Source organism: Mirounga angustirostris, unplaced genomic scaffold (genome assembly GCF_029215605.1).
Source record: "Mirounga angustirostris isolate CCGP_5_RB_7025 unplaced genomic scaffold, mMirAng1.0.hap1 SCAF_16, whole genome shotgun sequence".
NCBI classification, from domain to species: Eukaryota; Metazoa; Chordata; class Mammalia; order Carnivora; family Phocidae; genus Mirounga; species Mirounga angustirostris.
The window spans coordinates 54,495,209-54,522,603 of NW_026991724.1; the positions used below are offsets into that span (position 1 = coordinate 54,495,209).

A 27,395-nucleotide genomic window follows, 5' to 3' on the forward strand; every position below is an offset into this window, starting at 1 on the left:
AGGGATGACTCTACCGTCTCACCCGGTTGATTGTGCCGCACCCCTGGGCACTATCCTTGCTCCCTCTTGCCCATCACTCCACAAGGCCCTTGAATCCCTGAGTCTGGTTCCTTCTGCCCCCTCCCCCCGAATCTCTCTGGCTCCTTCCCTCTTTCCCACCTCATGCCCTGGTCCCAGTCGCACCCATTGCGTTGCCAAGCTCCTCTCTCCCTTTGGGCCTCCCTGCACGTCCCAGAGGGGTCTTTCTGGCACCTGGAACTGGCGTTGTCCTTCCCCGGCTCACAACCTCCTCCTAGCTCCCCATTGCCCTCAGGAGAGATTCACTGTCACCGTCGGGGCCCTTGCTCCCACCTGCTTCTCCATCCTCATGCCCCACCACCCCTGCGTTCTACATTCCACCACAAAGCACTGTTCTCTATCCCCTGAAAACTTCCAGGCTTTCCACACCTCCACCTTTGGGTCCCTCTGCCTGGATGGCCTTTCCTTGGCCCTCGAGAAGCCTCTAAACACCCTCACCCCAGAAAGCTCCCCCCAACCCCCCACCCCTGACACAGTCAGTCTTTCTCCTCACCATCCTGGGCTCTGCCTGCTGTCTCACCTCCCCCACCAGACTTGCAGCCCCCAGTGGGCAGGGCCCGGGTCAGACTCCCATCGGCATCCCCAGTGAGACCAAGCAGAAAGGATGAGCTCAGGAAAAGCCAGCTGAAGGAGTAAATGAATTAATGAAGTGAGCGAGGAAGACCAGAGTGAAGACAAGGGTGACAAAATCAGGGAGAGGGTGAGAAGGAAAGAGCACTGAAGTGGGAAAGACCAAGGAGAAAAGAGAAAGGATGGGGTTTCAAGGTAGAAACACAGAGAAAGACAAGGGCGGGAGAAGGGGGCCAACATGGGGCCGTGCCTGAGTCCACCTGATGGCAGGTGGGGGCTCTGACTCCTTTCTAGGCGCTTAGTGTCGCCCACCAGGGAGCTGGCTTGCCCTCAGCTAATGTCGTGGCTGAATTAATCTCAGAATAACCAGATCCCGGCAAATTTTTGTTGAATGGATGAAGAAACAAATGGAGGGGTTGCGGGAGGGCTGGGGGTAAGGGCTAGAGGGAGGGCTGCGGGGGCCTGCGGCTCCTGATGAGGTCTTCCGCGGATAGTGCTTCATCCTGCCTGTCTCGCCTCCGGCTCACAAGGCATCATAGCCAGGCCGGGGGCCACTACAGTAAGCCCCCAGACTCAGGCTACCTGGGGGTGGCAGAAAGAGGTTAGCATTAGCCCTCACCCTGCTGTCTCAGAGCCCCCAGCTGCCCTCTCCAGGTCCGGGAGGAGCAGTAACCTGTACAGAGCAAGAGGACAGCTGAAACCCAGCCCAGGTAGAAGGACCAGGAGAAGAAGGTCTGGATCTGGGGGTGTTGAGGCTGGTTCCACCGCTCGCTGGTGTAGACCACCATGGCCACCACTGCAAAAATGGCTGGGGATGAAGACAAGAGAGAGGGCTCAGGCCCTCTGCGGGAACCCACCAGTCCCCAGAGCCCAAGTGCAGCCCGGAGTCTACCTGCAGCAAAAGCCATGGTAGAAGAGACGAGGGGCCCGTAGCCTCGAGCGGACAGTGAGGGGATGCAGGACGTGATCAGGAAGATCACCGACATCAGTCCCAACAGGGTGGCCAGAATGCTGAGGCTCTGCGTCGCACGGATGTAGTCTGCTCGGAGGTAAGACGTCGGTGCCTGCCCCTCCGGCAGCCCACCACCCCCAACAGGAGAGGGACCACTATCCCTTACCTGGTACCTCGGTGTGAAACTCCTTTGGCCAGAGCCCCGAGTGAAATGAAAACCCGGGCCCCTTAGCCACAAACCAGAAATCCGTGCTCAGAGCAATCAGGATGGACACCAGGCCCAGGGAGCCAGTGAGTAGGGCCAGGGACCGACAGAGCTCCATGGAGGTGAGTACTGGGTGTCTGGGTCCTGGGGATGAAGAGGCTGGTGATCTGGACTCGGGTCCTCTGAGCTCAAGAAAGAGAAGCCTTTAAGACTTTAAAACCAGGCCAGTTTTGTTTCACTTAGTTCCGGGGAGATGAGTCTTGCCCTACACCCTCCCTTCCTGGTTGCCCCGACAACATCCTCCTCCCACAGAGGTCCGGTTCCCCTCACAGTGTGTGGTGGGGAGGGTGTCACATCATCAGTGGTTTGGATGGTGGTTCAGAACTTGCCTCTGTTTTAGGTTCTATACCTCCCACCCTTGGAACCCTCAACATCAGAGGAGACTTCCTGGAAGAGGTGTGAGAGAGGCTTGGGGGCCCCATGGTGGGAGGTGATAGATGAGACCAGGGTGTGAGTTAAACGGGGGGATGTGGCCAAAGGGGACAGTTGGGGGTTGTGTCATGCTTTCCTGTGGGTTCTGCAACCTTCCATTCTGGAAGAGGGAGGCCCCAATTCTAGTGTCTCTGTGGAAGGAGGGGACTGGAGGCCGGGATGCTTGCAACTGAAGGAAAAGAGGGCTGGATGCCTGGACTCGAGTCCTGAGGAGGAGGCAGGCAGGCAGGGGCTCAGACTCCTGGATCCCTGCATGGAGCTTATCCCCAGGGCAAGCAAATGGTGGAGAATCACAATTCTGGAAGTTTGTGGAGAGCAAGACACGTCCACATCCTCCTCTGATAAAAGTTCACAGACAGCTCTGCCTTGAGAAGGGCCTCCCGTGTGGTGGGCTTCAGTGCCAAAATCAGGGTACCTGAGGGGCAGGGGCAGGCACACAGGACCGTCCCACCCTCCCAGCACTGGCCTCCTCCTCCCATACAGGGATCGGGATGAGCAGGTGTCAGGTGAAGGTGTGAAGGTGCCACAGCCCAGGTAGAAGGTGCAGGCACATGTGACCTCTATGAATAGGGGAAAGGCCTGGAAGAGGACCTCTGTCACGAAGATGACCTGAGCCAGCAGTCCCACCACAGCTGGTGAAGGGGAGACCCAGAGGGACTCAAGAGGCCAGCGCCTCTTCCGTTATTGGAGACTCCAGTTTGCCAGCCCCCATCTCTCACCCAGACCCTCACCACCGAGGTAACTGGCCACTCCTGAGAACATGCTCACGAGGACAGGCTCCCAGGGGCAGATTCAGGTCATAAGCAGCAGGGACACCGACACAAAAATGGTGGTGCGTGTAGGTCTAGTGAAGAGCCGCGGACAGGCTTCAGGAATCTGGGCCATGGGTGTGTGGTAAAGGGAGTGCCAGAGCACAGAGCCCATCTGCAATCTCTACCCCATCCTTACCTCCAGAGAGAGCACGAGCAGGGAGGGAGAGGGAGAGAGAATCCCAGGCAGGCTCCATGCTCAGCCCAGAGCCCAGTGCGGGGCTCCATCCCACGACCCCGAGATCATGACCTGAGCCAAAATCAAGAGTCCAACCCTTAACCGACTGAGCCACCCAGGCGCCCCTAGAAACATTTGACTCAACCAGCACTTCTTATAGGTCAGGCACTATGCCACGCCCTGAGGGAATACCGGTGTGCAAAGCACATGAGTCCCTCACCCTCGCCGAACCTACACTATACACACTATGGTAAAGACGCGAATGCTGCTTATAACCAGTTATTATGGAAGGCACCCTCATTTCTATTGAGGCCTACTCTGTAATAATATTTAACGCAGGGGGCGCCTGGGTGGCTCAGTCGTTAAGCGGCTGCCTTCGGCTCAGGTCATGATCTCAGGGTCCTGGGATCGAGCCCCGCATCGGGCTCCCTGCTCGGCGGGAAGCCTGCTTCTCCCTCTCCCACTCCCCCTGCTTGTGTTCCCTCTCTCGCTGTGTCTCTCTCTGTCAAATAAATAAATAAAATCTTAAAAAAAAAAGAAGAATAATATTTAACGCAGTCTATCATGATGATAAAAATGTACTAAATCTTTTAGTCTAATTGTTGTCTAGTAGAATGTAGCTTCATGTATCCACTCTGGTGTAAAAAAAAATAAAGAACGTTAGATGGAAACTATCAGCTAAGAATAGTGAGCTGAGGGGCACCTGGCTGGCTCGGTCGGTGGAGTATGCGACTCTGGATCTCAGGATCGTGAGTTCGAACCCCACGTTGGGTGTAGGGATTACGTAAAATATTTAAAAGCAAAACAAACAAGTGGGAGAGGAAGTGCGTTGTGATTTCAGATAAGGTAGTCAGTGGCATCTCGGTGAAAAAGGTAACTTTGGGGTAAAAACCTGACAGACATTTGGAAAGAGCCGTCCGGGAGGGGCAGCGCACCCCTGTGCCAGCCTGGTGGCCAGCAAGGCTCAGAGCAGAGTAAGTGAGAAGCCAAGCATTAACCTTGACAAAGGATTAGAGTGGCCTGTCCCCTGAAAAGGAACTTTTTTTTTTTTTAAGGTTTTATTTATTTATTTGACAGAGAGAGAGACAGCGAGAGCAGGAACACAAGCAGGGGGAGTGGGAGAGGGAGAAGCAGGCTCCACGCAGAGCAGGGAGCCCGATGTGGGACTCGATCCCAGGACCCTGGGATCATGACCTGAGCCGAAGGCAGCCGCGTAACAACTGAGCCACTCAGGCGCCCGAAAAGGAACTTCTAAATCCTTGGCATGTCCTGCCTGATAAGTGTCTTTGAACACCTGGGGTCCTTGAGCCACACTAGATAGTATGTCCTGTCTGTGTGGTTTATGGCGGGGGCCCTGGGCCACGCCATGTCAGGATGGCCCCTGAAGGGGCCGAAGACTGAGTAGCTGAGGTCAGCCATGTGATTTCTCCATGCCTACAGAACTGCCTCAGACCCTGGACAGTGAAACCCCTGGACGCCAAGGCTGGACTGAACTTCCCCAGCGGGCAATCCTCTGTGCAGATCGTCACACATTGTTGGTGGACGCGGTGAGTGCTGTCCGTGTGACTCCACTGGGAGAGGACAATTGGAAGCTCACACCTGGTCTGGACGCTGCCTACGAGCCTCTTCCCTTGGCTGATTTGCATCTGTATCCTTTCTGCTATGATCATCTGTAATCATGAGCATAACAGCTTTCCAGTGATTCCTTCTGGCGAACCGTCGAAACTGAAGGCGGTCTTGGGGGCCCCTAAGCTGCAGTGAGGGAGGGAGGATTGAGTCAAAGAGTTAGCGGGGATCTGGAACACGGGGCATCTTGTATGACCTTGATAGACTAGCTTTTCATTGGAGCTGGGAGCCACTGGGGGGTTTAGAGCTGAGGGGTGATGTGATTTGAATCATGCCTTAACGAAAATCCCTCTGTGTAGAGAATGGACTGCCGGGGGAGCAGAAGGAGGGAAGGGGCACTGGCAGAGCCGGTTAGAAGGCTGAGGCCATAAGCCCAGTGAAACAAGATCAGGGTGGTAACTGGATGAGCAAGGAATCAAATTCTGGGCACATTTTTAAAAATCTTTTTATTGTTATGTTAATCACCATACATTACATCATTAGTTTCTGATGTAGTGTTCCATGATTCATTGTTTGTGCATAACACCCAGTGATCCATGCAGAATGTGCCCTCTTTAATACCCATCACCGGGCTAACCCATCCCCCCACCCCCCTCCCCTCTAGAACCCTCAGTTTGTTTTTCAGAGTCCATTGTCTCTCATGGTTCGTCTCCCCCTCCGATTTCCCCCCCTTCATTCTTCCTGGACACATTTTTAAGGTAGGAGCCAACGGCACTTACTGATGAATCAGATGTGGGACGCAACAAAGCAGCTGAGGACGATCCCAACACTCTTGGCTGGAGCAGCTGAATGACAACGGGGCAAGATGGGGAGATATGGGAGGAGTTGGTGTGGGATGTGGGAGAGACTAAGACACGGGAGATTTGAGATGCCTCTTCTTTTCAAGTGGATATCAGAGATGAGTCTGGAGTTACCACATAATTATTATTGCTAGAATAAACTCCTATAAATATGATTCCTGGAGGAAGCCTCGGTAAATATGTCTACTTAAATAGACCTCAATAAATTACGATTAGAGAAGGCCTCAATTGCCATTGTTAGTAGAGTAAGCCTCTATAAATATGGTATTATTGTTATTTGTGGAGTCCCCAGTAAATATTTCTAGGGAGTAAGCCTCTATTAATATGACAGTTTTAGCGTAGGTTGTAATTAATATTCTTATTGTTAGAATGGGCCTTGCTAAATAGTCTTATTATTTTATGATAGATATCAGTAAATCTCATGGCAATTGGGCACAGCTTATTGAATGAAGTAATGAATGAGTGAATGAGAAGGTCAAGGTCATGAATGGTGTGTGAAGAGTCAGGAGGGGGTGCAGATCAGAGATCTGGTGCTTCCAGTTGGAGAGGCCCATCCAGGGAGGGGAGGGGCGGTTAGGAATGCTGACTGGAGACGATGTGAGTGGACGGCGAGGTGGTCTTTTCCACAGATCTTTTCATTTATTGTATTATCCCACTGATCTTATGATTCATAAGAAATACATATTTGGTCTTTGGTCTTTGTGCTGTTCCTGGCACAAAGCTGCTAAAAGCCTTGGAATTTCACAGGTGATGAGGGCCTTGAAGGTGTATTTGCTACATTAATGAAGCAACTGGGGGCCCAGGGTAAGCACTTGAGAGTAAGGGCAGGTTGCCAGGGGAACCAACCAGGTGTGGAACTTTCAGTCCCAGTCCCCAACCTGGGGAGGGAGGGGCTGAAGACTGAGTAATCACCAGTGGCCGATGATGCACTCAAGGATGCCTGTGTGTAATGAAGCCACCATGAAAACCCACAAAGACTGGGTTCAGAGAGCTTCCAGGTTGGTGAATGCATGCATAATGGGGAGAGTGGCCCCCTGGAGAGGGCACAGAAGCCCCTTGCCCTCTTCCCACACCTTGCCCTCTGCGTCCCTTCCATCTGGCTGTTCCTGAGTTATATCCTTTTATAGTAAACTGGTGATCTAGTAAGTAGAATCTTTCTCTGAGTTCTGTGAGCTGCTCTAGCAAATTAATCAAACCCAAAGAGTGAGTCATGGAAACCTCCAATCTACTGCTGGTCGACCAGAAGCCCAGGCGAGAAGCCGCACTTGTGGATGGCATCTGAGGTGGGGGTGGGGGGCAGTCTTTAGGACCGAGTCCTCCACTTGTGGGATCTAACACTACCTCTGCATAGATAGTGTCAGAACTGAGTTGCTCGGTGATGTGGGATTAGGAAAAAACACACACACACACACACACACACACCAAGAATTGGACCTACACATCTGTTTCCTAGAGGTCATAGTTAACCCCTGGGTGGGGACTGTGTGATTCATGTCTGTCCCCATCCCTACGGAGACCGAGCAGGTTGGCCTGCAGTAATCCAACCACCCCCACCCCATCCACCACTCACACCTGTTTCTCATCACCCCAACCCCTCAAGGACCACACCTTAGTAGTTTCATATCAGTTTTATTAGGCTCTCAAAAAGTCGCTCTAACTGGAGATCCCATTTCTCTAACACCCCCTCTTCGTGGGCTGGGCCTTGGGTCATCTCAACTGCCTCCCACCAGGCCCCCTTCTCCCTCCTTCCCCCTTGGGACGCAGGAGTCAGAGGCCCCCACCCAGAGTCCAGGACTGAGCCCCCTCCTGCCCAAAGGAACCAGGACTTCAGGCCTCTAGACCCTCCCCCTCCTTTTCAGTGGCCCCATTTTAACTTCCAGATGAAGTTGGGGGTACATTGGGCTCAGCGGGGAGCAGACGGGCGCCGACATTCATGCATCCGGTAGGCACACATGTAGAAAATCCCTGCGTGAGAAGAGATCCCACTTGGCCCCCAAGTCCTCCTAACCTGGGCTCCCAACCCAAGACCCCAAAACAGCACTCCCTCTCTCCCTGGGTGTCTGTCTTCTGGCTCAATGCTGGGGGGAGGCCCTGTGGGATACCCCATCATCTCGCCCTCTGGAGTGCTGCCCACTCTGCCACGGACGCTGAACTTCCCACCCCCAAGCCCTCGTACCTGCGAAGAAGGTCATGAGCAAGGCCACCCAGCCCAGGATGTAAGACCAGGAAAAGCGCCAGTCCCCAAAGCGGCGACCGAGGAAGCTCAGAGTGACTCCAGTGTAAATGGCCAAGGCCAACAGGACAAAAAAGGCTGGGGAGAGAAGATGGGGGGAGGTGGGTGGGAAAAGGGGTGGGGGTGGGATTTTCCAGATCAGGGTGGGAGTGAGATTGAGGAAGGCAGAGGGCCGGGTAGGAGTGGGAAGGGAAAAGGGTGAGGGTGCCTCGGGAGTAGGGTTGGGGTGGGGATGGGACGGGGCTGTGCTGTGTAATAAAGAATTTGAACGGGCTGGTTTGGGGCTCTGGTTCCTGGGAGGGAGACGCTAAATCCTTGGAATTTCCTGATCAATACGGGTGTCTTTGTTATTGTTGAGCCTCTTGGATTTATGTTGATGAGCTGAGATGACAGTGGGTAGGACCTGGTCACCAGAAGGACCAGCCACGGGAACAGAACAGCCGGTAGGGGCTTTAAGCCACTTGGTATCCTGGGAAGGAAGCTAGAGATTAAGTTCAGTCACAGGGTCAACGACTCAGTCAATGAAACTCCAGCAGGAACTCCGGATACCGAAGTGTACGGGAGCTTCCTGGCTGGTGAACAGCTCAGTGGGACACCATGGGGGGAGGATGCAGAAGCTCTGCCTTTAAGACCCTCTCCGGCTTCACCCTATGCATCTCTTGATAAAGCTGGTGCTGAGGTGTGCCCTTTATAATAAATCTGTAATTGTAAGTGGAATGCTCTCTTGAGTTCTGTGACTTCTAGCAAATTTTTGAAACTGGCTGGGTCCTGGGGACCCCTGAACCACCTGTAGCCAGGGGTCAAAAGGGCAGATGACCTGAGGACCCCTCTTGCAACTGAAGTAGGGGCAGCCTTGTTAGGAATCACGCCCTTAAACCTGGGCGGTGGTTAGTGCTGGCCCCGAGCCACGGGACGGCGGCTGATGTGAGAAGACGCTGGCATTAGGCATTAGAACCAGTCTTGGAGTTGAGGTTGGGGTTGGGTGCGACTAGGATGGCCATGGAGCTGAGAATGAGGAGGAACCCCTCCCCCCATGAGAGTGGTACTGGGGATGGAAATGGGCAGGGACGTTAGGGGTCGGGGTGGGGAGACGGGGAAGGTGGGTCCACTCACTGGAGGCGAAAAACATGATGCCCGCGGAGAAGGGCCGGGAGAGGCGGGTGAAGGTGGGCTGCTGAGCGAAGGCCAGGATGCCCATGATGATGCCCGATGTCGCGCACAGGGAGGACAGGATCATGAAGGCCCGGGTGGCATTCCAATAAGCTGTGGTAGCACCGAACGGTCACTCCCATGCCAACCCCTGCCCTCAGTGGCGAAAGCTGCTACCCCTGAGGGCCGGGATGCCTTGCCTCTCTCCACGTCCCTGACCCACCTCCTCCTTCACCTCTGCAAACAAATGCTCTCTTCCCCTGGCAAGCTCCTATTCATCTTCCACAGCCCAGCTCCCAAATCCCCTCTGGGAAGTACCCTTTCACCCCTCAGTTATCATCCTCATCCCCTGCTCTGGGCTGTGGCTCTTTGGATTGTTTCCCCTTCCAGCCTGATTGCTCCCTGAGGCCAGGATTCTACCTGGAGAACATCCTCAGCACAAGTTTGGTCTGCAAACAGGCCTGGAGAAATGTTTGGTGGATGGATGAATGAATGAATGAATGAATGAATGATGAATGAGTGTTGATTCCCCGCTATCCTCCTGCTAATCACTTCCTACCCTCTCTCCCACCACTCCCTTTCATTTCCTTGATAACCACTTGCCCATACCTGAAAATGACCTATTTATTTATTTTTAACTTATTTATGTCTGTCTTTCCCTGCTGGTTGCTCAGTTATGTGAAGACAAAGGTCTTGCTTTCTCATTCACTGCTGCATCTCTAGCACCAGGCGCATGGCGCATAACGGGTGCTCAGGGCACATGCTGAGTGAATGAACGTGGAGCACTGAGAATCATTCGTCTCTTGTGCTTGGCTCTGGGCTGGCCCTTTAGGACATGCCCTGGGAATAATAGTTATGATCTCATCTTGCTGTATGTACTATTTTTAATCCCCATTTTTCAGGTGTGAAGAAACTAAGGCTGAGAGAGGTAGAGTGATTTATCCAGGGTCCCATAATTGGCACTATGACTGGCGTTGACAACCAAGCACCAAAGCCCTTGTTCTTAACTGCTTGGCTATTCTGTCTCTCAGAGGACCCATGACACCTGTGTACCTGGGACAGAGCCTGGATCCTGCCACTGAAAAATAAAAAGTCTGGATCTTTGCAAAATGCACTCTTTTGTCTTGTGTGAACCTCAGTAAGAAAAATTGCTGGCTGTTTCTCCATGGCTGTTGTTACGGGTTGAACGGTGTCTCTCCCCCAACCCCCAAATTCATATGTAGAAGTTAAGATGAGGTCCTACTGGAGCAGAGCGGATTCCTAATCCAAAACGACTTAGTATCCTCACAAAATGGGGAAATTTGGAGAAAGACAGACATTTAGGAGGGTGGGGGGTACCATGTGAAGATGGAGACAGAGATCAGGATGATGCATTGACATGCCAAGGAGTGCCAAAGATTGCCAGACAACCACCACCAGAAGCTGGGAGAGACGCAGGCAACAGATTATCCCTCATAGCCTCAGAAGGAACCAACTCTGCGACACCTTGGTTATTAGACTTCCAGCCTCCAGAGCTGTGAGACGGTACATTTCTGTTGTTGGAGTCACTCAGTCTGTGGTCCTTTGTCATGGCAGCCCCAGGAAACTACGGATGCCTCTGGGTATTTAAAAGTCTGCAGGGGGGCGCCTGGGTGGCTCCATCGTTAGGCGTCTGCCTTCGGCTCAGGTCCTGACCCCAGAGTCCTGGGATCGAGCCCCACATCTGGCTCCCTGCTCAGCGGGAAGACTGCTCTTCCCTCTCCCACTCCCCCTGCTTGTGTTCCCTCTCTTGCTGTGTCTCTCTCTGTCAAATAAATAAAATCTTAAAAAAATAAATAAAAGTCTGGAGGACTTATGGGGCATGTTTTCGCCTATGTCCTTCCCCTGGTTGTGGTGAGGTGGGAGTGGAAAATGCAAACGCCTCTGAGGCTTGCCTGTAGCTGCAAAAAAGAGCAGCTTATCTGTCCCCCAGCAGGCTGAGGTGGGGGCTGTGGTGTCCCATCCCCAGTTACCCATCACTGCCTCTCAGTTCCATCTTCAGAGAAAACTCTCCCTGTTCAAATCACGGTGTGCTACCTGTCTCCTGAGGGACGCTGACTGGGAGACCACCTTTGAAGGATGCAAAACTGGATTTTTCAAAGACAGCTACAAGTCCCGATTTTTATACCTAAAATCTCCAAATTTTAAAATTCTGGCAGAGACGTAAGAAACTTTAAAAACGCTATACACACGCGTCTGCGGCTGGGTTTGGCCCCTGCAAGTTCATGTCTCCTGCTCGGAGTCTGGTGAACAAGTTACAATTGATGTGCACGGTGAGCCAGCTGCTTGAACACATACCCAGCAGTCAATCAGGGTGAGGTATGTCCCTGAGGATTTCGGTTTTGAGGTCAAATGAACTTGCAGACCTCCATCATGCCTCCTTCTCCCCCCATCCCCAACAGAGAGAAGACAGAGGGGATGTCCTTGGGGCCTTCCCAGGCTGAAGCGGGAGAAATGGTAGAAGCATGACGAATGAGACCTCCGGAAATGAAAGGCATGCATGAAGTCAGGAGGCTGACTGGGCTCGGGAGCTGGCGGCTGGGGCATGTCTTTCCACTGCTTCCTGCCTCGGTTTACCCCTCCTGCACAGGGGCATTCTGCTGCCTCTCCCCAGGCAGGTTCAGTGAGATGGAGTGGCTGAAATCTGGCCGGTCGCGGGGCTCAGGAGGGTTGGCTCCTCCTCCCAAAACCCCCTGGAGAGAATGTTTGGAGTTTTGAGGGCAAGTCTCATGCTTTATTCCTAGACACAGTGGCACCACTCTCAGTGTTGCTGGGAGACCAAGGGCATTAGTCCACATCAAGCACTTAGAATAGCATGTAGGACTCAATAACAGTCAATAAATGCCAGTCGTTATTATTATTACTCCCACTACTCCCACTACACTATTTAGTACATATAAAATATGTAATATTGTATATTATTAATTTATTAATATATAATACACATTGTATATTATTAATTTATTACTGTATATGCATATTGTATATTATTGATTTATTAATATATAGTGCACATTATATATTATGATATAATATACAATATATGTGAGTATCTTTCCACATATATGTATATATGTATGTATGTACATATGTATATGTATATACATATGGAGCGAGATACATAGAGATATATAGTATATTAGATAATATATGTCATCTTATATATAATACATATTATAATAATGTAGCTTGCAAGAACCTTATGCTGGAAGAGCTATTTTTCTCCATTTTTACAACATATATTATAATATGCACATATATACATATACACATATAGACATGTACATATAGACATATATATTACAAAGCCTGGCGCACAGCAGGTTTTAAAAACTCCCATCCAGTATTTAGCAAATTTAGGGTCCGTATCGCTTCTGTATCCCACAGTACCCAGCCGAGTCCTTGATACGTCATCGATATTGAGGAAAGGCTATTCGGACAACCCCAGCCCCACCCCCAACCGCTCTACCTGACTCCGTGCCAGGAGTAATTGTACTAGAAAAAAAGCCTGAAATCCCAGTTCTGCCTCTTCTGTGCTGAGCAATCTTTGGCTGGTCCCTTTCCCTCTCTGAGCCACAGAGTTCTCCGCAAGCCGAACAGGTGGTGAGGTTGTGCCCTGCGGGGGGCTCTCACCCCAGGCCCGGCGCAGACCCCGCCCCGGAGCCTTACCGATGCTCTCTGTTTGCAGGTAGCACTTGTTGCCCAGACAGTATCGCCACAGGCCCTGGTGGGCGAAGGACCCCGACAGTCGGTACTGCATCCAGTGGTCTGTCGCTGTGGCCACCACCAGGAGGATGGTCCCCACCCAGGCACAGAAGAGGCCGCCACCCATGAAGCTGTACATGGTGATCTGTGGAGACGGGGAGAGATGGGGTCAGGATCTGGACTCCCAGTTGAGGAAGGAGGAACTGGGGACCTAGACTTCAGATCCCAGGTGAGGAGGGGGCTAGGGGCTGGGACCCCACCAGGCCCCCCGGGAGAGGAAGGACCCTTAGGTCTTGGTGGAGGAGGGGGCCTATAGGTCCAATGCCTGGTCCCTACCTGAGTGGCAGAGCCCGTCACAAGCCCTCTGTCTGCCTCGGCCCTTCTGTGCGGACTGAGCTGAGCCAGGTTGCTGGCCTCTCTGCTCCCTGGGTCCCCCAAATCCCTTAAGCCTCCCCACACAATGGCCCGTGGCCCAGCAGCTTCCAGCAGGCAAAAATGCCATGGTGGCAGAGGCCCCAAATGGAATTCGCTGAAACAGGGATCCAAGTGCTCCCTCCCTGCAACCCCTGGCCCCACTGGCCTCTCTCTGTGACCCTCCCAACGACCCTACCACCCTTTCACAGGCCTTGCTCACAGCACCCGCTGGGTTAGCCTGAGCTGCGTAAGCACACACACAGAGACACAAGACATGGGGCAGTCATCCATTTATTGTTCAACCAAGGCTCCCCACCCCCAAGGGCAGGAAACGGGGTCGGGGGGGTGGCAGGTGTCTGGGTATGTTGGGCCAATGGGGTTCTTTGCAGGTGGGTCACAGGGCACGTCATGGTTGGGGCTGGGACCAGAAGGAGGATGGGATGGGGTTGGCTGGGGTTGAAGATGGGCTGGGTTTGGGGTCAAGTTTAGGAGGCAGTTAAGGATGAGGATTGGGTTGGCCTGAGGTAGGTAGAGGAGGAGGGTGCAGAGCTGGGACTAAGGGTGGAGATGGGGATGGAAATGGGAATGAGTGGGGTTGGGGATATGATACTGAGAGTGGGGACAGGACTGGGGCTACAGAGGCAGGGGGGATGGGGTTGGGGCTGTCACTGTAGTTGGAGGTGGTGCTGGGAATGGGGAGAGGCATGGCTTTGGGCACAGATATGAGGCTCAGGGCTTTTGCTGGCGTGGGATCCTAAATCAGCTCCAGTTTTCATGGGGTGACTCGCAGGACCCACTCCTGAGGCTGTGGTTTTGGGAGAAGAAACACGGGAGCAGGATGTTTCTTGGGGTATCTCTGCCATAGCTGAGGTCACCCTGGGCTCCAGGAAAAGCCTCCTGGTGACCCTGGGGGCCCCTCTCAGGAGTCTGGGGAGCTGGACCTTCAGGGTCCTAGTACTCTGTCTCCCAGTCTTCTGCTGCAGCAGGCGGCGTCTCCTGGGGTGGCTCCTGACCTGGGGCTTCCTTCTTCCCATCCTGGTCAGGCAGCGTTGGTGGTGATGCTGGCATCACCGGCGGAGTCTTGGGGCCAGCCCCAGACCCCCCCAGCCAGCCCCTCTCAGCCCTTCCGGGTCGCCATCGCTGCTGGCCCTGGCCCCAGCCTGGCCTGCGCTGGACGCCCCAGCCCCCGCGTCCCCTGGATGGCCTTGTGGCTGTGCCTGGCTGGGTGCAGCATGTCTGGGGGGTGCAGGGGCAGGAGGGCAAGGACTGTTGAAGGGTGTAGGCCCCCAGCAGGGCACTGTGCAGGAGGTAGGAGAGGGCGTCCAGACGGATGGGGACGGTGACAGAGGCCAAGCTCTCAGGGAGCCCCAGGTGGGCTGGATCTGGGGTGCCCAGGGGGAGAGGTGGCAAGGCTGGGAAAGGTGCAGGGGTCCACGGCTCGGTCCCTGGTGATGGCAGGGACAGGTTGTTCCTGGAATGACAAGAGGACAGGTCAATGGGTCTCACCATCTCTTTCTGTCCTTCCTACTGTGGTCCAGCCCTTTTCCTGGGAGTCCATTCAGCTCTGCATCCACCTCTGACTTCCTTACCCACTTCTCTCAATCTCTCTCTCTCTCTGTTTCTCAATCTTTCTCTCATTCATTCTTCCCATCTCTCTTTACAGAGAGACAGACACCTCAGCCAGAACTTCAGCATCAGACAGAATGAAATTCCAGCTCCAGGCTGCCTCGCTCAAGGTGTGTTTCCAGGCCAATCACTTCCCTGTGCTGAACCTTAATTTTTCAAACCAAAAGATGGCTCTTGGTGGTACCAAAGGTGCATAGGAAAGGCCTGGGTCTGACAATTATTATTATTATTTCCCCAGCTCTATGGCTGTTCCTGATACCTTTGATTCTCCTGGCTCCTTCTTGAAATTTCTCCCTGTTCCACGAATATCTGTTTCTAGCTGTGTCCCTATTCCTAAGTATCTCGCTCAACTCTGTCAATAAGATTGCTGAGATTCTGTTTCTAACTGATGATACTTGAGACTTTTTTTTTCCTTTTTTTTTTTAAAGATTTATTTAGTTATTTATTTGAGACAGAGAGAATGAGAGAGAGAGAGAGAGAGAGAGAGCACATGAGAGGGGGGAGGGTCAGAGGGAGAAACAGGCTCCCAGCTGAGCAGGGAGCCTGATGCGGGACTCGATCCCGGGACTCCAGGATCATGACCTGAGCCGAAGGCAGTCCCTTAACCAACTGAGCCACCCAGGCGCCCTTTTTTTCCTTTTTCTGACACTCTCCTTGAGTCAGTCCACTCTGTCTCTGTTTTTCTCTGTCCCCTTCCCTCTCTGGTCTCTGTCCTCCCCGGGGGGAGGGTCTTGCGTCTCTTACCCCTCGGGCCCAGTCCCTTTCTCTTGCTGTTCCATCTTTACAGGGGTGTCTCAAGTCGCTTCTGGCACCTTCCACCCGGTTTCTCCAGGGCGCAGGGCGGCGCGGAGGGGTCTGAAAGAAAGTAGACGGGACTTTGTCCGGGGTGGGGCGTGGCCCTTGGGGCGTGCGGAGCCGCGGCGAAGTACGCTGGGGTCGTGGGATTTAATTCCTCAACCCCACGTATCTCAGGCTGCAGCACCCATCTCCCCGAGACCCGGGAGTCTGGTCGCAGAGTTTCTTCCAAGCTCAGACCCAGCAATCTGGGCCCCCAGCCCCCTCCTCCCTCCGACCCAGGAGTCAGGACCCCAGCCCCCTCCTCTATCTCCATCTGTATTTCTGGCCATTTCCTCAGTGGGCCTGATGATGTTCTTTAGGACTAAAGGGATATTTAGATAGGGCAATCAGGACATCTGGATGCTCCTCAGGGCAGAGGGGAAAGTAGATGGGCTGGAGTCGAGGCAGATGCTTAACCCACTGAGCCACCCAGGCACCCCTCTGTTGGAATACCTTTGTATTTACAGAAAAGTTACAAAGATATTACAGAGTTCTCATACAGTCCTCACCCAGCTTCCCCTAATGTTATCTTCTTACATTGCTCTGGAACCTTTGTTGCAACTAAGAAACTAACATGACTATTAGCCAAACTCCAGACTTTATTTGGAATTTACCAGTTTTCACACTAAAGTCCTTTATTTTCTGTTCCAGAACCTGATGCAAGATGCCATTTATCACCACATCTCCTTTGTCTCCTCTGTTCAGCAGCAGCTTCTCAGTCTTTCCTGGCTTTTCCCAACCTTAACAATTTTGAGGAATACTACTCAGTTATTTTATAAAATAGAGGTCCATTTTAATTAATAATTCTAATTTATTTTTTTGAGAATTCTAATGTACTTAATCCTCACTTCACATATTATCAAACTGTGCCTCAGAGTCTAAGTAAGTTGCTCAAGGTCACAGAGCTACGAAGTGGCACAAGTGAAATTTGAACCTCAAATCTGTGCTCTTTACGGAGACACAAGTAGGAGCCAGATTATGTAGGAACTGGTAGGCTGCACTGAAGACTTTGGGGTTTTGGGGGGGGGTTTTGTTGTTTGTTTTTGTGTGTGTGTGTGTGTGTGTGTTTTTGTGGTTGTTTTGTTTTGTTTTAGTTTTAGAGCATTGAGATGACTTGGAGCATTTGTAAGCTGAGGTGTGACATAATTTGATTTATGTTTTAAGAAAAGCACTGTGTCAGCGGTTTGGAGAACAGGCTCTGGTGGAAAGCAAGAGTGGTCACAGCAAGTCCAGGGAGGATGCTGCTATCACTCCAGGCCAGGGGTGGTGGTGACTCCCAAGGTGGGTGGGGGTAGTGGGGATGGGAAGATGTGAAAGGATTTAGGATGTATTTTGGAAGAAGAACCATCAGAATTTGCTGTAGGGCTTCTGGGGGTGATTAATGAGGAATCAAGGATAATGCAGAGTCTGGGATTCCTGGGTGGCTCAGTTGGTTAAGCATCTGCCTTTGGCTCAGGTCATGATCCCAGAGTCCTGGGATTGAGTCCCACGTGGGGCTCCTTGTTCAGCGGGGAGCCTGCTTCTCCTATGCCTGCAGCTCCCCCTGCTTGTGCTCCCTCTCTGACAAATAAATAAATAAAATCTTAAAAAAAAAAAAAAAAAAAAGGATAACGTGAAGTTTTCAGCCAGAGCAGTATTTTTTAATATGAATTTTTTTTTTTTTAACGTAAGTTCACAACATCCCACTTTAAGGATGGAAACGCCCAGATAGGACCTTTTACTTTTTGAGTTCTCTGGAATCTAGGCCGTGTGCTGGATGTTGCTGGTGACTCAAGAGATGTCACCGGCCCTCAAAGGAGTCTGTCTTGACGGGTGGGGGCCAGACACAGAGATGGGCAGTAACATTCCAGGGTGATCAGAGCTTGCAAACAGGAACAGGACAACAGCTCCAAGCGGGGAAAATGCTGCCAAGGGCAAAGGGGTGAGTTTGGGAGCCAGGAAACCATTGTTGCCTGCAGGCGGGGCGGTTCTTTGGGGAGTTTTTTTTTTTTTTTTTTTTTTAGGAGAGGTAGCCTTTGGGCTAGGTTTAGAATGAGTGGGTATTTGATGTAGAAGAAATGGTGTGAGCAAAGGCCAGGTGGCTGGAATCGAAAGACTTTTTTTTTTTTTTTTTTTTAAGATTTTATGTATTTGTCAGACAGACACAGAGAGAGAGCACAAGCAGGCAGAAAGGCAGGCAGAGGGAGAGCGAGAAGCAGACTCTGAGCAGAGAGCCGCTGAGCAGAGAGCCCGTTGCAGGACTCAGTCCCAGGACCCCGGGATCATGATCTGAGCTGCAGGCAGATGCTTAACCAACGGGCCACCCAGCATCCCTGGAATCGAAAGATTTTTATCACAAAGCAGAGGCCTTCCTTTCCTGGCGAGTGTGATTAAGATTCGGGTCTCATCCATCCGTTTCGTCGTATCCCAAAGAGGCAGGACTATTTTGTCGGAAACGAGGGTTCGAATCCCGGCTCCGCTACTTAGAAGCGTGGGACCTAAAGCAAGCTGTTTAAGCTTTTCGAATTCCCGCTTTTTCGCGATTTGGCGCTTCCTGCTCGATTCCTGCATAACGGAATTGCTTCCCGTTTTGTTCTGTTACCGTTTTCTCCTATTTCTGCGATCAAGGTCGGACGTCAACTTACCAAGCACCTGGCTCTTTAAGGCCCTCCTCCCACACTAGAGAGCGGAGGCGGGCTCTTGGGTCTCTAAGGGAATGTCCTTCATCCGTCTTCCAAAATTGACAGGCAAGTTCTGAATGTAACCAATCAACCCCCGAGTCGGGGGCAGCGAAACTTCCGATTCGCTGGGGAACTCTGGCGGCCGTACGTTTGAGCTCCGCCCACTCCGTATTACGTAGGCAGCGCGAGACAGTCATCCTTGGCTCTGATTGGCGAGTGAGTTCGCGTTGCTTTCGAGTCCCCTGCCGGCGTCAGAGCCGCGAACCAGCACCCTCGCTCTTTGATTGGCTACATTTCTGAGCGCGCACTCGCTCTCGCTCTCTGATTGGTTGTCGTCTCTCCGGACGGTCTCCGGACTTTCTTGCTACTGCATTTAACCTGGTCCGATGCCATTCTTCGGTTGTGTGGCGTCTGCGGTGTCCGGGGAGACACTTCCCAGGCCTGGAGATGCCGAGCGAAACTTGGAGGGGGGAATCCCGCGCAGGGCTCTCCTTCGCCCACCAGGGAGCCCCACGGCCTCATCCCCAGCTTAGGATCCCCCTTCTTTTCACTGTCCCCCACGGGCCTCGGACAAAGTCCCAAGACTGGACCTTCAGGGCCTCCAGCCCACTGGGCTCACGGATTCCCTTAAGTCCCCGCTTCCACCCCCCTCCAGGGGACCCTGGGATGCCTTTGGGGGCCCTGCTCTCCCTTGAGCCTTACCCACTCTTTCAACCCCTCCAACTTGGGGGCCCTCCCAAGTGCAGGGTAGGCGGCAGGGCCTCCCGTTCTTGGGGGCTCCTCTCACTGCGGCCCCTACCCTTACATCCTCCCTCTCCCTTGAGTCCCCCGCTCCCACCTCCCTTCCTTGCCTCCCTTGGAGAATCTCCCCACTTCTGGGGGCTCTGACCTCACTACTTTCTTCCCAGCCCCTTAGACTTTGACCCAAGAGTTACACCTTCTTCCAGCAGAATCCTGCCGGCTGAGGAATGGTTCCCAGCCCACAAGGTCAGGATGCCCACACCTGTTGCTTATGCCTCCCCTCCCCCAACTTCTAGGCCCTTCAGGAAGGGGATGGGACCTCCCCACCCTCAGGAGTCCAGCCTCCTCTCCTTCTAACCCCTTTCCCCTTTCTTCCCAGCCCACCATCCCCTTGGGAAGTCCTTGAGCCCTGCAAGTTTTAGGGGGACGGCCATACTGAAGGCTCCACTCCTTCAGGAGACCCCAGGCATCCTTCATATCCAGGGGGAGAGGGTCTCCAGGGACATCTCTGCCTTCAGACCCGTATTTCTTCCCCTTCTTGTCCCTATTCCTTAAGGCCCCCCTCACTGCCATTCTCCCCTCCCCCAACCCCATCTTTTCAGATGTTTTATTGACACTTCTGAAATTCAGGTGGTCACCTGTAGGACACCCTCACACTTTCATATACCCCCCACCTGAGGGTCTTCTCTGCCAGCTCCTCGGCTGGGTTCCCTCCCTTAGACATCCCACTGTCTCTCTAGGACCTCCCTCCTCACTGCTATCTCCTTTACACTCAGGAAGCCCCAGGGTATCTTTCATGGTAAAGAGAGTCCTCCCTGCCCTGGGAACCTCCCTCTTTCTTAGGGGCTCCCCTCTCACAGCCCCCTCCCTGCCCTGTCAAGAGGACTGTAAAATTCAGGGTCTCTCCCTTCTTTGGAATTGCCCCTTCCCCTTTGACATACATTTGGGACAATCCTTTCCATTGTCATCTTTTTTCAGGGTTACCTGCATTCAGGTTGTCACCTGTGGAGCTTCCCCACATTTAGAGAACTCCCACACAGCACTCTCCAACTCAGTGACAGTCCCCTCAGCCCTCAGAGCAGAAGCTTCTCGGTTCAGAGAGTGATCGTCAGGGCCTCCCTCAGCCACAGCGGTTTCCCCTCACCTGGGCTTCCTCTTACACACTCCCAGAAGACCCAGCATCTTCCCCCCATTCTTCCGACTGTCTCCCACAGTCACTGTCCTATGATCCCCCTTTCCTCGGTTTCCCCTTCATCTTGCTCACTCTCAGGCACGCCTGGGTCTTCTTCAGTATCCAGGCCATCAATCTCAGGACCTCCTGTGCCTTTCCCCCTTCCCCTCACCTGGGCCTGCCTGTTCTTGCCCTCACACCTCCCCAGAATTAACCTTGGGGCGCTCCCAAGGATCTTCTCCCCACACCGATCACACACAGAATTCCCTCTCTCCTCCACTTGGCCTTAGGATTCTTGACCTTCGCACTCCTTCCCAGCCTCGTCCAGACTCTTAATTCACACCTCGGATTCCCAGTACCTTTGTCTCATACGTGGGGAGGGCTTTCCTGCCCTGCTTTCAGGAGGAAGTAGAGGATCCAGATTGCTAGGCTCCCAATCAAACATGCTTAGCCCTTAGCAGTCACTGTTCAGGTCTGTGTCCCACATGGGGCCTTCGATGGGCACCTTTGCCCCAACCCCAGGGTGGCCAGAGTGCTTGGCAAGAGGTTATTGGAGTGGAGGGGTCAGATTTATGGGCTAGGTCTGAAAGGAGTCCCCCTAATGTCATATGGCTATGAACGATATTCAGACCACTTGAAAGTCAAGATTTGCTAGAAACATCTGCTAATGTGGCATTGGGAGTCTAGAGGCCCAAGGGTCCCAAGGGGGAGATCACGTAGACATGTTCACTTGTATTATCTCATTTAAACTTTGTGATCATAATCTTTTAAAAAGTGCTCAATATGTTTTGTATTTATATTCTTTTAATATAGGAAAATGAACTCTTTGGTGTACAGTTCCAAATTTTGGACAACTGCATTTTGACAAATGTGTAGCCATGTAACCACCACCACCATCAAGACACAGAATACTAGGGCGCCTGGGTGGCTCAGACGGTTAAGCGTCTGCCTTCGGCTCAGGTCATGATCCCAGGGTCCTGGGATCGAGTCCCGCATCGGGCTCCCTGCTCCTTGGGAGCCTGCTTCTCCCTCTGCTTCTCTCTCTCTGTCTCTCATGAATAAATAAATAAAATCTTAAAAAAAAAAAAAAAGACACAGAATACTTCTGTCATCCCCCCCCCCAAATTCTCTTGCACTGCCCCTTTGTCATAATAACCTTAAAAAAAAACAACCAGCATCTTCCTGGAGGACAGTTTGGCCTCATCTAACAAAATTAAAAGGCACAGCCCCTTAGACCCCAGCCAGGGGCTTACCTATGCAGGGATTTGTTACCCCCCACTTTTAAAAAAGATTTATTTATTTATTTGAGGTGGATGAGGGGCAGAGGGAGTGGGAGAGAGACTCTCAAGCAGAGTCCCCACTGAGCACAGCACCTGACTCAGGGTGACCCTGAGATCATGACCTGAGCCAAAATCAAGGGTCAATTGCTTAACCAACTGAGCCACCCAGGCGTCCCTAGTTACCCCCCCCCTTACTGACCAATAAATAATGGCTCAGAGAAGTTACTCATGTCATATTGGCAAACATGCAACAAACCAGCTAAGACTGAAATTCGTTTTGATTCCAGAGCTTTTTCTTCTTCTACATGCTGCATTCTGGACCAATGACGATGATGATGTCATAGTGGGACAAAATAACACATTTTTTGAAACCTTGGAGGTACTGGACTCTATTCCAAGTGCTTTTATCTAACTCACTCTCGCAGCAACCCTAATAGCTATTATTCTCATTTTACAGATAAGGACACAAAGGCACAGAGAGGTTAATGACTTGCCTAAGGTCAGAGCTGAGTGTATGGCCTTTCTGAGCCGCTCTGGCTGCCTTCTTTCTTAGGTTTTATGTTCTCTCGGAGCCTTGAGGAAAATGAAGGGATTTTTGAGGTGACAAATTAGGTGGAAATCCACCAGTAGAGAATGAGGTCTACTGATAGCTTTTGGGAAAGAAAGTGTTGAAAGCAGGCTCAGAGGGAACAGGACAGGATACCTGTGATGTAGGGTAAAAAATGGTAGTCCAAAGCTGGTGTGTGTGTTGTACAATAAAGATTTTGTCAGGCCTTTGTTCCTGGCTCCTCGGAGGGAACCTCTAAACCCTTGCAATTTTCTGAGCCACAGAAATGTCTTTGATATTTACAATGGGCCCTGAGACCACACCTAAGTTTATGGTAACAGGACGACTCACGGTGGGCCCCTAGATGGTTTCAGGCTGGGGGCTGTCCATGCCAGAAAGACCAACCATGTCCTTAGGGCTTTGGAGCTTTGAGCCTTGTGACCCCCTGAGAGGGAAAAGGGACTAGGGACTAGGGACTGAGTTCAACTACATCACGTGGCCAATGATTCAACCCATCGTGGCTACATAAAAAATCCCCACTAAAAACTCTGGACACCAAGGTTCAGGTGAGCTTCCTGGCTGGTGACTCACATCAACGTGCTGAGAAGGCAATGCATCTTGAGGACACAGAAGCTTCACAGTTGGGACCCTCCCTGACCTTCCCCTATGCATCTCATTTGGCTGGTACTAATCTGTGCCCCCCCCTTTTTTTTTTAAAGATTTTATTTATTTATTTGAGAGAGAGAGAGACAGAGAAACAGAACGAGTGGGGGCAGAGGGGCAGAGGGAGAGGGAGAAGCAGACTCCCCACTGAGCAGGGAGCCCAATGCAGGACTCGACCCCAGGACTATGGGATCATGATCTGAGCTGAAGGCAGACACTTAACTGACTGAGCCACCCAGGCACTCCGCTCATCTGTAACCTTGATAGTATCCTTTTATAATAAGAAAACGTAAGAAAGAGTTTCCCTGAGTTCTGTGAGCTATTCTAGAAAATTATCAAACCCAATGAGAGGGTGGTGAGAATCCCCATTTGTGGCTAGTCCGTCAGAAGGGCAGGTGGCATCTGAAGCAAGGGAGAGGGGCAGCCCCGTGGGACTGAGCTGTCACCCGTGGGATCTGATGCCACCTCCAGGTAGAGAGTGTCAGAATGGAGTTAAATTGTCGGACACCCACCTAGAGTCAAAAAATGGCTCAATGTGTAGAAAACCCACTCCCCTGGGGTCAGAAGTGAAATGTAGTGGATATGTGAGAGTAAAGGAGAAACGCACAGGGTGGGAGAGCGAGGCCACCATTCCCATGTCAAGAAGCAAAGGAGTCCAGAAAACCTCTCTGGAGCCTCACACTTTTGCCTCACGAGAGAGCCAGTCTTTGGACACCTGCCACACAGGACGCAGCCAAGGTTAGCTAGAGAAGCAGCTTCAGCCAACAAGAGGCCACTGTGTGGCCAGTCAGGTCAAGAGTTACTTGTCCCCATGCCTGTCCCTCCTCCAGGCCCCCAAACTTTGGAAAACCAGGGCTTTAAGTGGGAATGGAGAAAAGGTGTGTCTGGGACAACTGGTCACCCTCTCTTCTCCAAGGAGGCAAGTCCCAGCTTGAACGTCCATTGGATGGAGAGGGAATTTGAGGGGAAAGTGTAGGACCAGGCTGAGTTTTAATAACCAGAACTGACTGGAAAGTTAGGGTATCTGAGACACCATCAGGGACTAAGAAAAAAATGTTTTGACAGAGAACAATTGAGTCAGTGATCAGAAACATAGAACTGTTTTATATTTATACTTCCCGGGGTTGATAGTCCCCAGTTAATTAGAGAGAGTATCTGGCAATGTGGAAATTCCACGCTGAGACTTCTGCCCCCGAGCCTGTTGTCACTCTTGTTATTTTCATTTACACAACTTTGCCTTTCCCGGGAGTCCCAGATAACCACTCCCCTCCCTCCAACTCCCGTCATTATTGCAGAAGTCAGGACTTTAGCTCACATATTTCAAAGTTATTGGCCCCTGGTCAAACCTGTTGCCCTAGCAGCACACTCTTTGAAATTTCCCAGGTCACACAAACTTTGAAGGATGGCTCTCATGGCAGGATTTGGGGGTTCAGGGAGGGAAACGGAAGCCTCTCCAGCATTCTCCCCACTCCAACTTTGTTAAAAGGAATTCATGATGTGCAGTGCTCATCCATTCTAGGACCTGTCTGAGTTTGAATTTCAGTTCTGCTATTTCCCCACGTGGCCTTAGGCATGCCCCGTCTATTAAAATAAGGTGGTTGCATTGGGCGATCCCATTCTGAGTCGCCAGTTCTTTCTCTTTGTGTATACTGTCTCCTAGTGGTCAAATGCAGTCCTTGCAGCTAATTCACGGTTACATGTTACGCGGTCCCCAATGGGGCTGGAGCGCTGAAGAGGCAAAGCATGTCTGAGTGGGTCTCCCTACCATATATATCATCAACCACCCAGTAACGACCTCATCTGGGCTCCTAGGGTGACTACGGAAGAAGAACAAAGAGAGCATAGGGGACAGTGAGTACTTGCTCTGTATCTTATTCTCGCCCTTGCTCTGTATCTCATTCTCCAAAGCTGTTTGCATTCCCCCTGCAGACTGGAGTACCATGGCTAATGCAACTAGGCAGGCTTTTACAAGCTGAGAAGATTTAAAATATTATAGTTGCCATTAAACAAACGTGATATTTGGATCTCGATAAATTCTCTATTCTTCTGAATCAAAGAATACCCCCTCCACACACACACACTTAAATAATCACACTCAGTGATACTCAGATAATCATAGTAATGTCTGGGGGATGGTTTACAGTTTGCAAAATACCTTCATCTACGGTCTCTATTCAATCATTACAACACGCCCTTGAGTAAGGGTATCACCGTCATTTTAATACATGAATTTAATACAAGAAATCACTTGCCTTCACTTATTCTGGTAGTAAGGGGTGGAATCAGGACACAGGTGCAAGTCCTTTTTCCTTCCCAGGTACCACACCTGCACACCTCTTTATAAGGCACCCTCTGTCCAACCATCCACCAGAAGGCCACTATAGGGTCATGACCAGGAGCCTGGGCTCTGGAGTCAAATTGCTTGGGATTGAACCTTACTAATCGTGTGTGTGGTGTTGTGCGCATCTGTAACCTTTTGGGTTTGCTCAACTGTCAGAGAGCTAATAATATCTGCATAAGGGAATCCTTGGAAAATTCCAACTAAAAATCTCCCCCCTTTTTTTCTTAAAGGTTTTATGTATTTATTAGAGAGAGAGAGCATGAGCAGGGGGGGAGAGGGAGAAGGAGAAGCAGACTCCCTGCTGATCAGGGAGCCCAGTGCGGGGTTCCATTCCATGACCCTGGGATCATGACCTGAGCTGAAGGCAGACACTTAACAGCCTGAGTCACCCAGGCTCCCCCTTTCTTTCTTCTTCTTCATTATTTGCTGTGTAGTGATCTTCATCTGGGAACCAGAGTGATTTGTTAAACTGTCACCAGGAGATCTTTGGTACCACAAAGCTCAGGCCATTTCATTCACAAGAGGGAAGTTTTACAAGCTGTGACTAATAAAAGGAATAAAGTTAGGAACTGTCATTCAGTTTTCACATCTGGCCCTATGTCATGAGAATTTTTACATGCTAACTTCTTTCTAATATTTATATTAGAGAAAAGTCAGAACCTGCCTTTTAGTGGCTCGAATGAGGAGAAAAGTTGTGATTGGACATGAGCCCTGTCAATCATTTCAGATATAAAGAGAGGAGCGTCTGTCACCTCATCTCAGGAGGAAGCAGTGGTCAGACTGTGTCCATGCAGCTGGTCACCGTTGATGATTTTTTGTTTGGTTTTTTGTTCTTGTCTTTCTAAGATTATGGTGTGGGGGTGGGAAGAAGGGGTCTTTACTCTTTAAAAGGATGAACAGAATTAGAAAAAGAAATCTTGCCGGTAGCAGCTAAGAAACCAGCACAAGAATCAGCTCACTATTATTGACTATTACCTTAGGTAGACAAATTAAGAGGTTTTGTTGAACTCTTCTGGATTAACATCTGTTCTTTCTTAAAGTTCTGAACCTTTGCTGGCTGCCTTATATGAGCCAGTTAATCAGGATGCAGCAAGATGAAGGGAGACTCCCCCAGTCTTTGGTCAAAAATTCCCTTAAGAGTTTCTGTATTGACGGGCACCTGGGTGGCTCAGTCGGTTAAGCGTCTGCCTTTGGCTCAGGTCATGATCCCAGGATCCTGGGATTGAGCCCCGCGTGGGGCTCTCTGCTCAGCGGGGAGCCTGCTTCTCCTTCTCCCTCTGCTGCTCCCCCTGCTTGTGTGCTTCCTCTCTCTCTGCCAAATAAATAAATAAAATCTTAAAAAAAAAAAAAGAGTTTCTGTATTGAGTGGGATAATACAAGCATTAAACAAAGCACGTGGGGTAAGGACTCAATATAGGTTAGTCAATGCTACAAACATTTCCACAAAGAAATAGCTCTGGAATTTGAGAGGGTTTAGCTGAAGTGGGGGTTATCTCTGAACATCCTGTTATTTTCTCACTCAGGACACAAAGCCTCAGGACCTCAGCCAAACACCTCTGCCCAGGCTTGGAAAACATTAACATAATCCACCACCAGCTTCTTCCCTTGTCGAAGTTGTAACTTGTTGAAATTATATGCCTTCCCTTCTAAACCTTTCCCTGCTCTTTAGTTATCGACCCTGTTCACTATAAACTTGGTCAGAGATGGGTCTTTCATGCCTCAGTCCAGCCAAATGCCCTGGATTGCCGCCTGGGGCTCCGAGTCCTTTTCACTCAAGAGCGCCCCCTTCAGGAGGGATTGCAAAGCAGTGGGGATAGCTGTGATTAAGAGCCAGACAGACAGCTGTTGCTGGGGGTGGTCTCACTGCTGGTTCCACAGATTTCTTCTGTGTGGCTTTAGATAAGTTAATTCACCTCTCTGAGTCTCAGACATCTCCACAATGGGGATGCTCTTTACCACACACCAGCTGTTACTGAGGAGGTAATTATTAATAATTGGCTCACAATGTGATACATGGTAGATGCTCAAAAATGTTATTTTCTCCTTCCTTCCCCTTCCCTTGCTCTTATTATTAAGAGCACAGGGTGAGTTACCTGAGAAAACTCTCTTTGACCTGCTTTACCCCCATACATATTTTTCAGCATTATCCATAACCTCTTCTGCTTTACTGGTACTTTTTTTTTCAGCTCTTCCTGTCTTCCAAGTGTGTAATTTAAAACTTTTGGGGGGGGAGGGGCCTGGATGGCTCAGTGGGTTAAGCGTCAGATCTTGATCTCAGCTCAGGTTTCCATCTCAGGGCT

At 51.2% G+C, this 27,395-nt stretch overlaps 3 protein-coding genes and 1 long non-coding RNA gene across 6 annotated transcripts; 1 reads left to right on the top strand and 3 right to left on the bottom strand.

Moving 5' to 3' along the window:
- Positions 1–1,124: 1,124 nt before the first annotated feature.
- NKG7 (natural killer cell granule protein 7) lies at positions 1,125–1,923 on the bottom strand. The gene is made up of 4 exons (XM_045892056.3): positions 1,767–1,923; positions 1,541–1,687; positions 1,322–1,456; positions 1,125–1,230 (listed from the first exon to the last, which is right to left on the bottom strand). Exons 1-4 carry the CDS (start codon positions 1,921–1,923, stop codon positions 1,172–1,174), a joined length of 498 nt encoding a protein of 165 aa, XP_045748012.1. The 3' UTR covers positions 1,125–1,171.
- A 53-nt stretch (positions 1,924–1,976) lies between these two features.
- Positions 1,977–5,933, top strand: LOC123855940 (uncharacterized). 3 transcript variants are annotated; one of them, XR_008507360.1, is made up of 3 exons: positions 1,977–3,035; positions 4,725–4,932; positions 5,210–5,933. It is a non-coding gene; the product is annotated as an uncharacterized LOC123855940 (long non-coding RNA). The 3 variants fall into 3 exon arrangements; XR_006793600.2 differs by having other exon boundaries at positions 1,977–2,261; positions 2,781–3,035; positions 4,725–5,933; XR_008507359.1 differs by having other exon boundaries at positions 4,725–5,933.
- A 1,450-nt stretch (positions 5,934–7,383) lies between these two features.
- On the bottom strand, positions 7,384–12,954 carry LIM2 (lens intrinsic membrane protein 2). The gene is given in 5 exon segments (XM_054511533.2): positions 7,384–7,675; positions 7,887–8,021; positions 9,057–9,219; positions 12,669–12,741; positions 12,743–12,954. Coding segments are annotated over 5 exon segments (645 nt in total). The 3' UTR covers positions 7,384–7,613.
- A 557-nt stretch (positions 12,955–13,511) lies between these two features.
- CUNH19orf84 (chromosome unknown C19orf84 homolog) lies at positions 13,512–18,617 on the bottom strand. Its single transcript, XM_045892054.2, has 3 exons — positions 18,317–18,617; positions 15,600–15,710; positions 13,512–14,700 (listed from the first exon to the last, which is right to left on the bottom strand). The coding sequence occupies exons 2-3, from the start codon at positions 15,632–15,634 to the stop codon at positions 14,181–14,183; spliced, it is 555 nt and encodes a 184-aa protein (XP_045748010.1). The 5' UTR covers positions 15,635–15,710; positions 18,317–18,617; the 3' UTR covers positions 13,512–14,180.
- Positions 18,618–27,395: the final 8,778 nt, after the last annotated feature.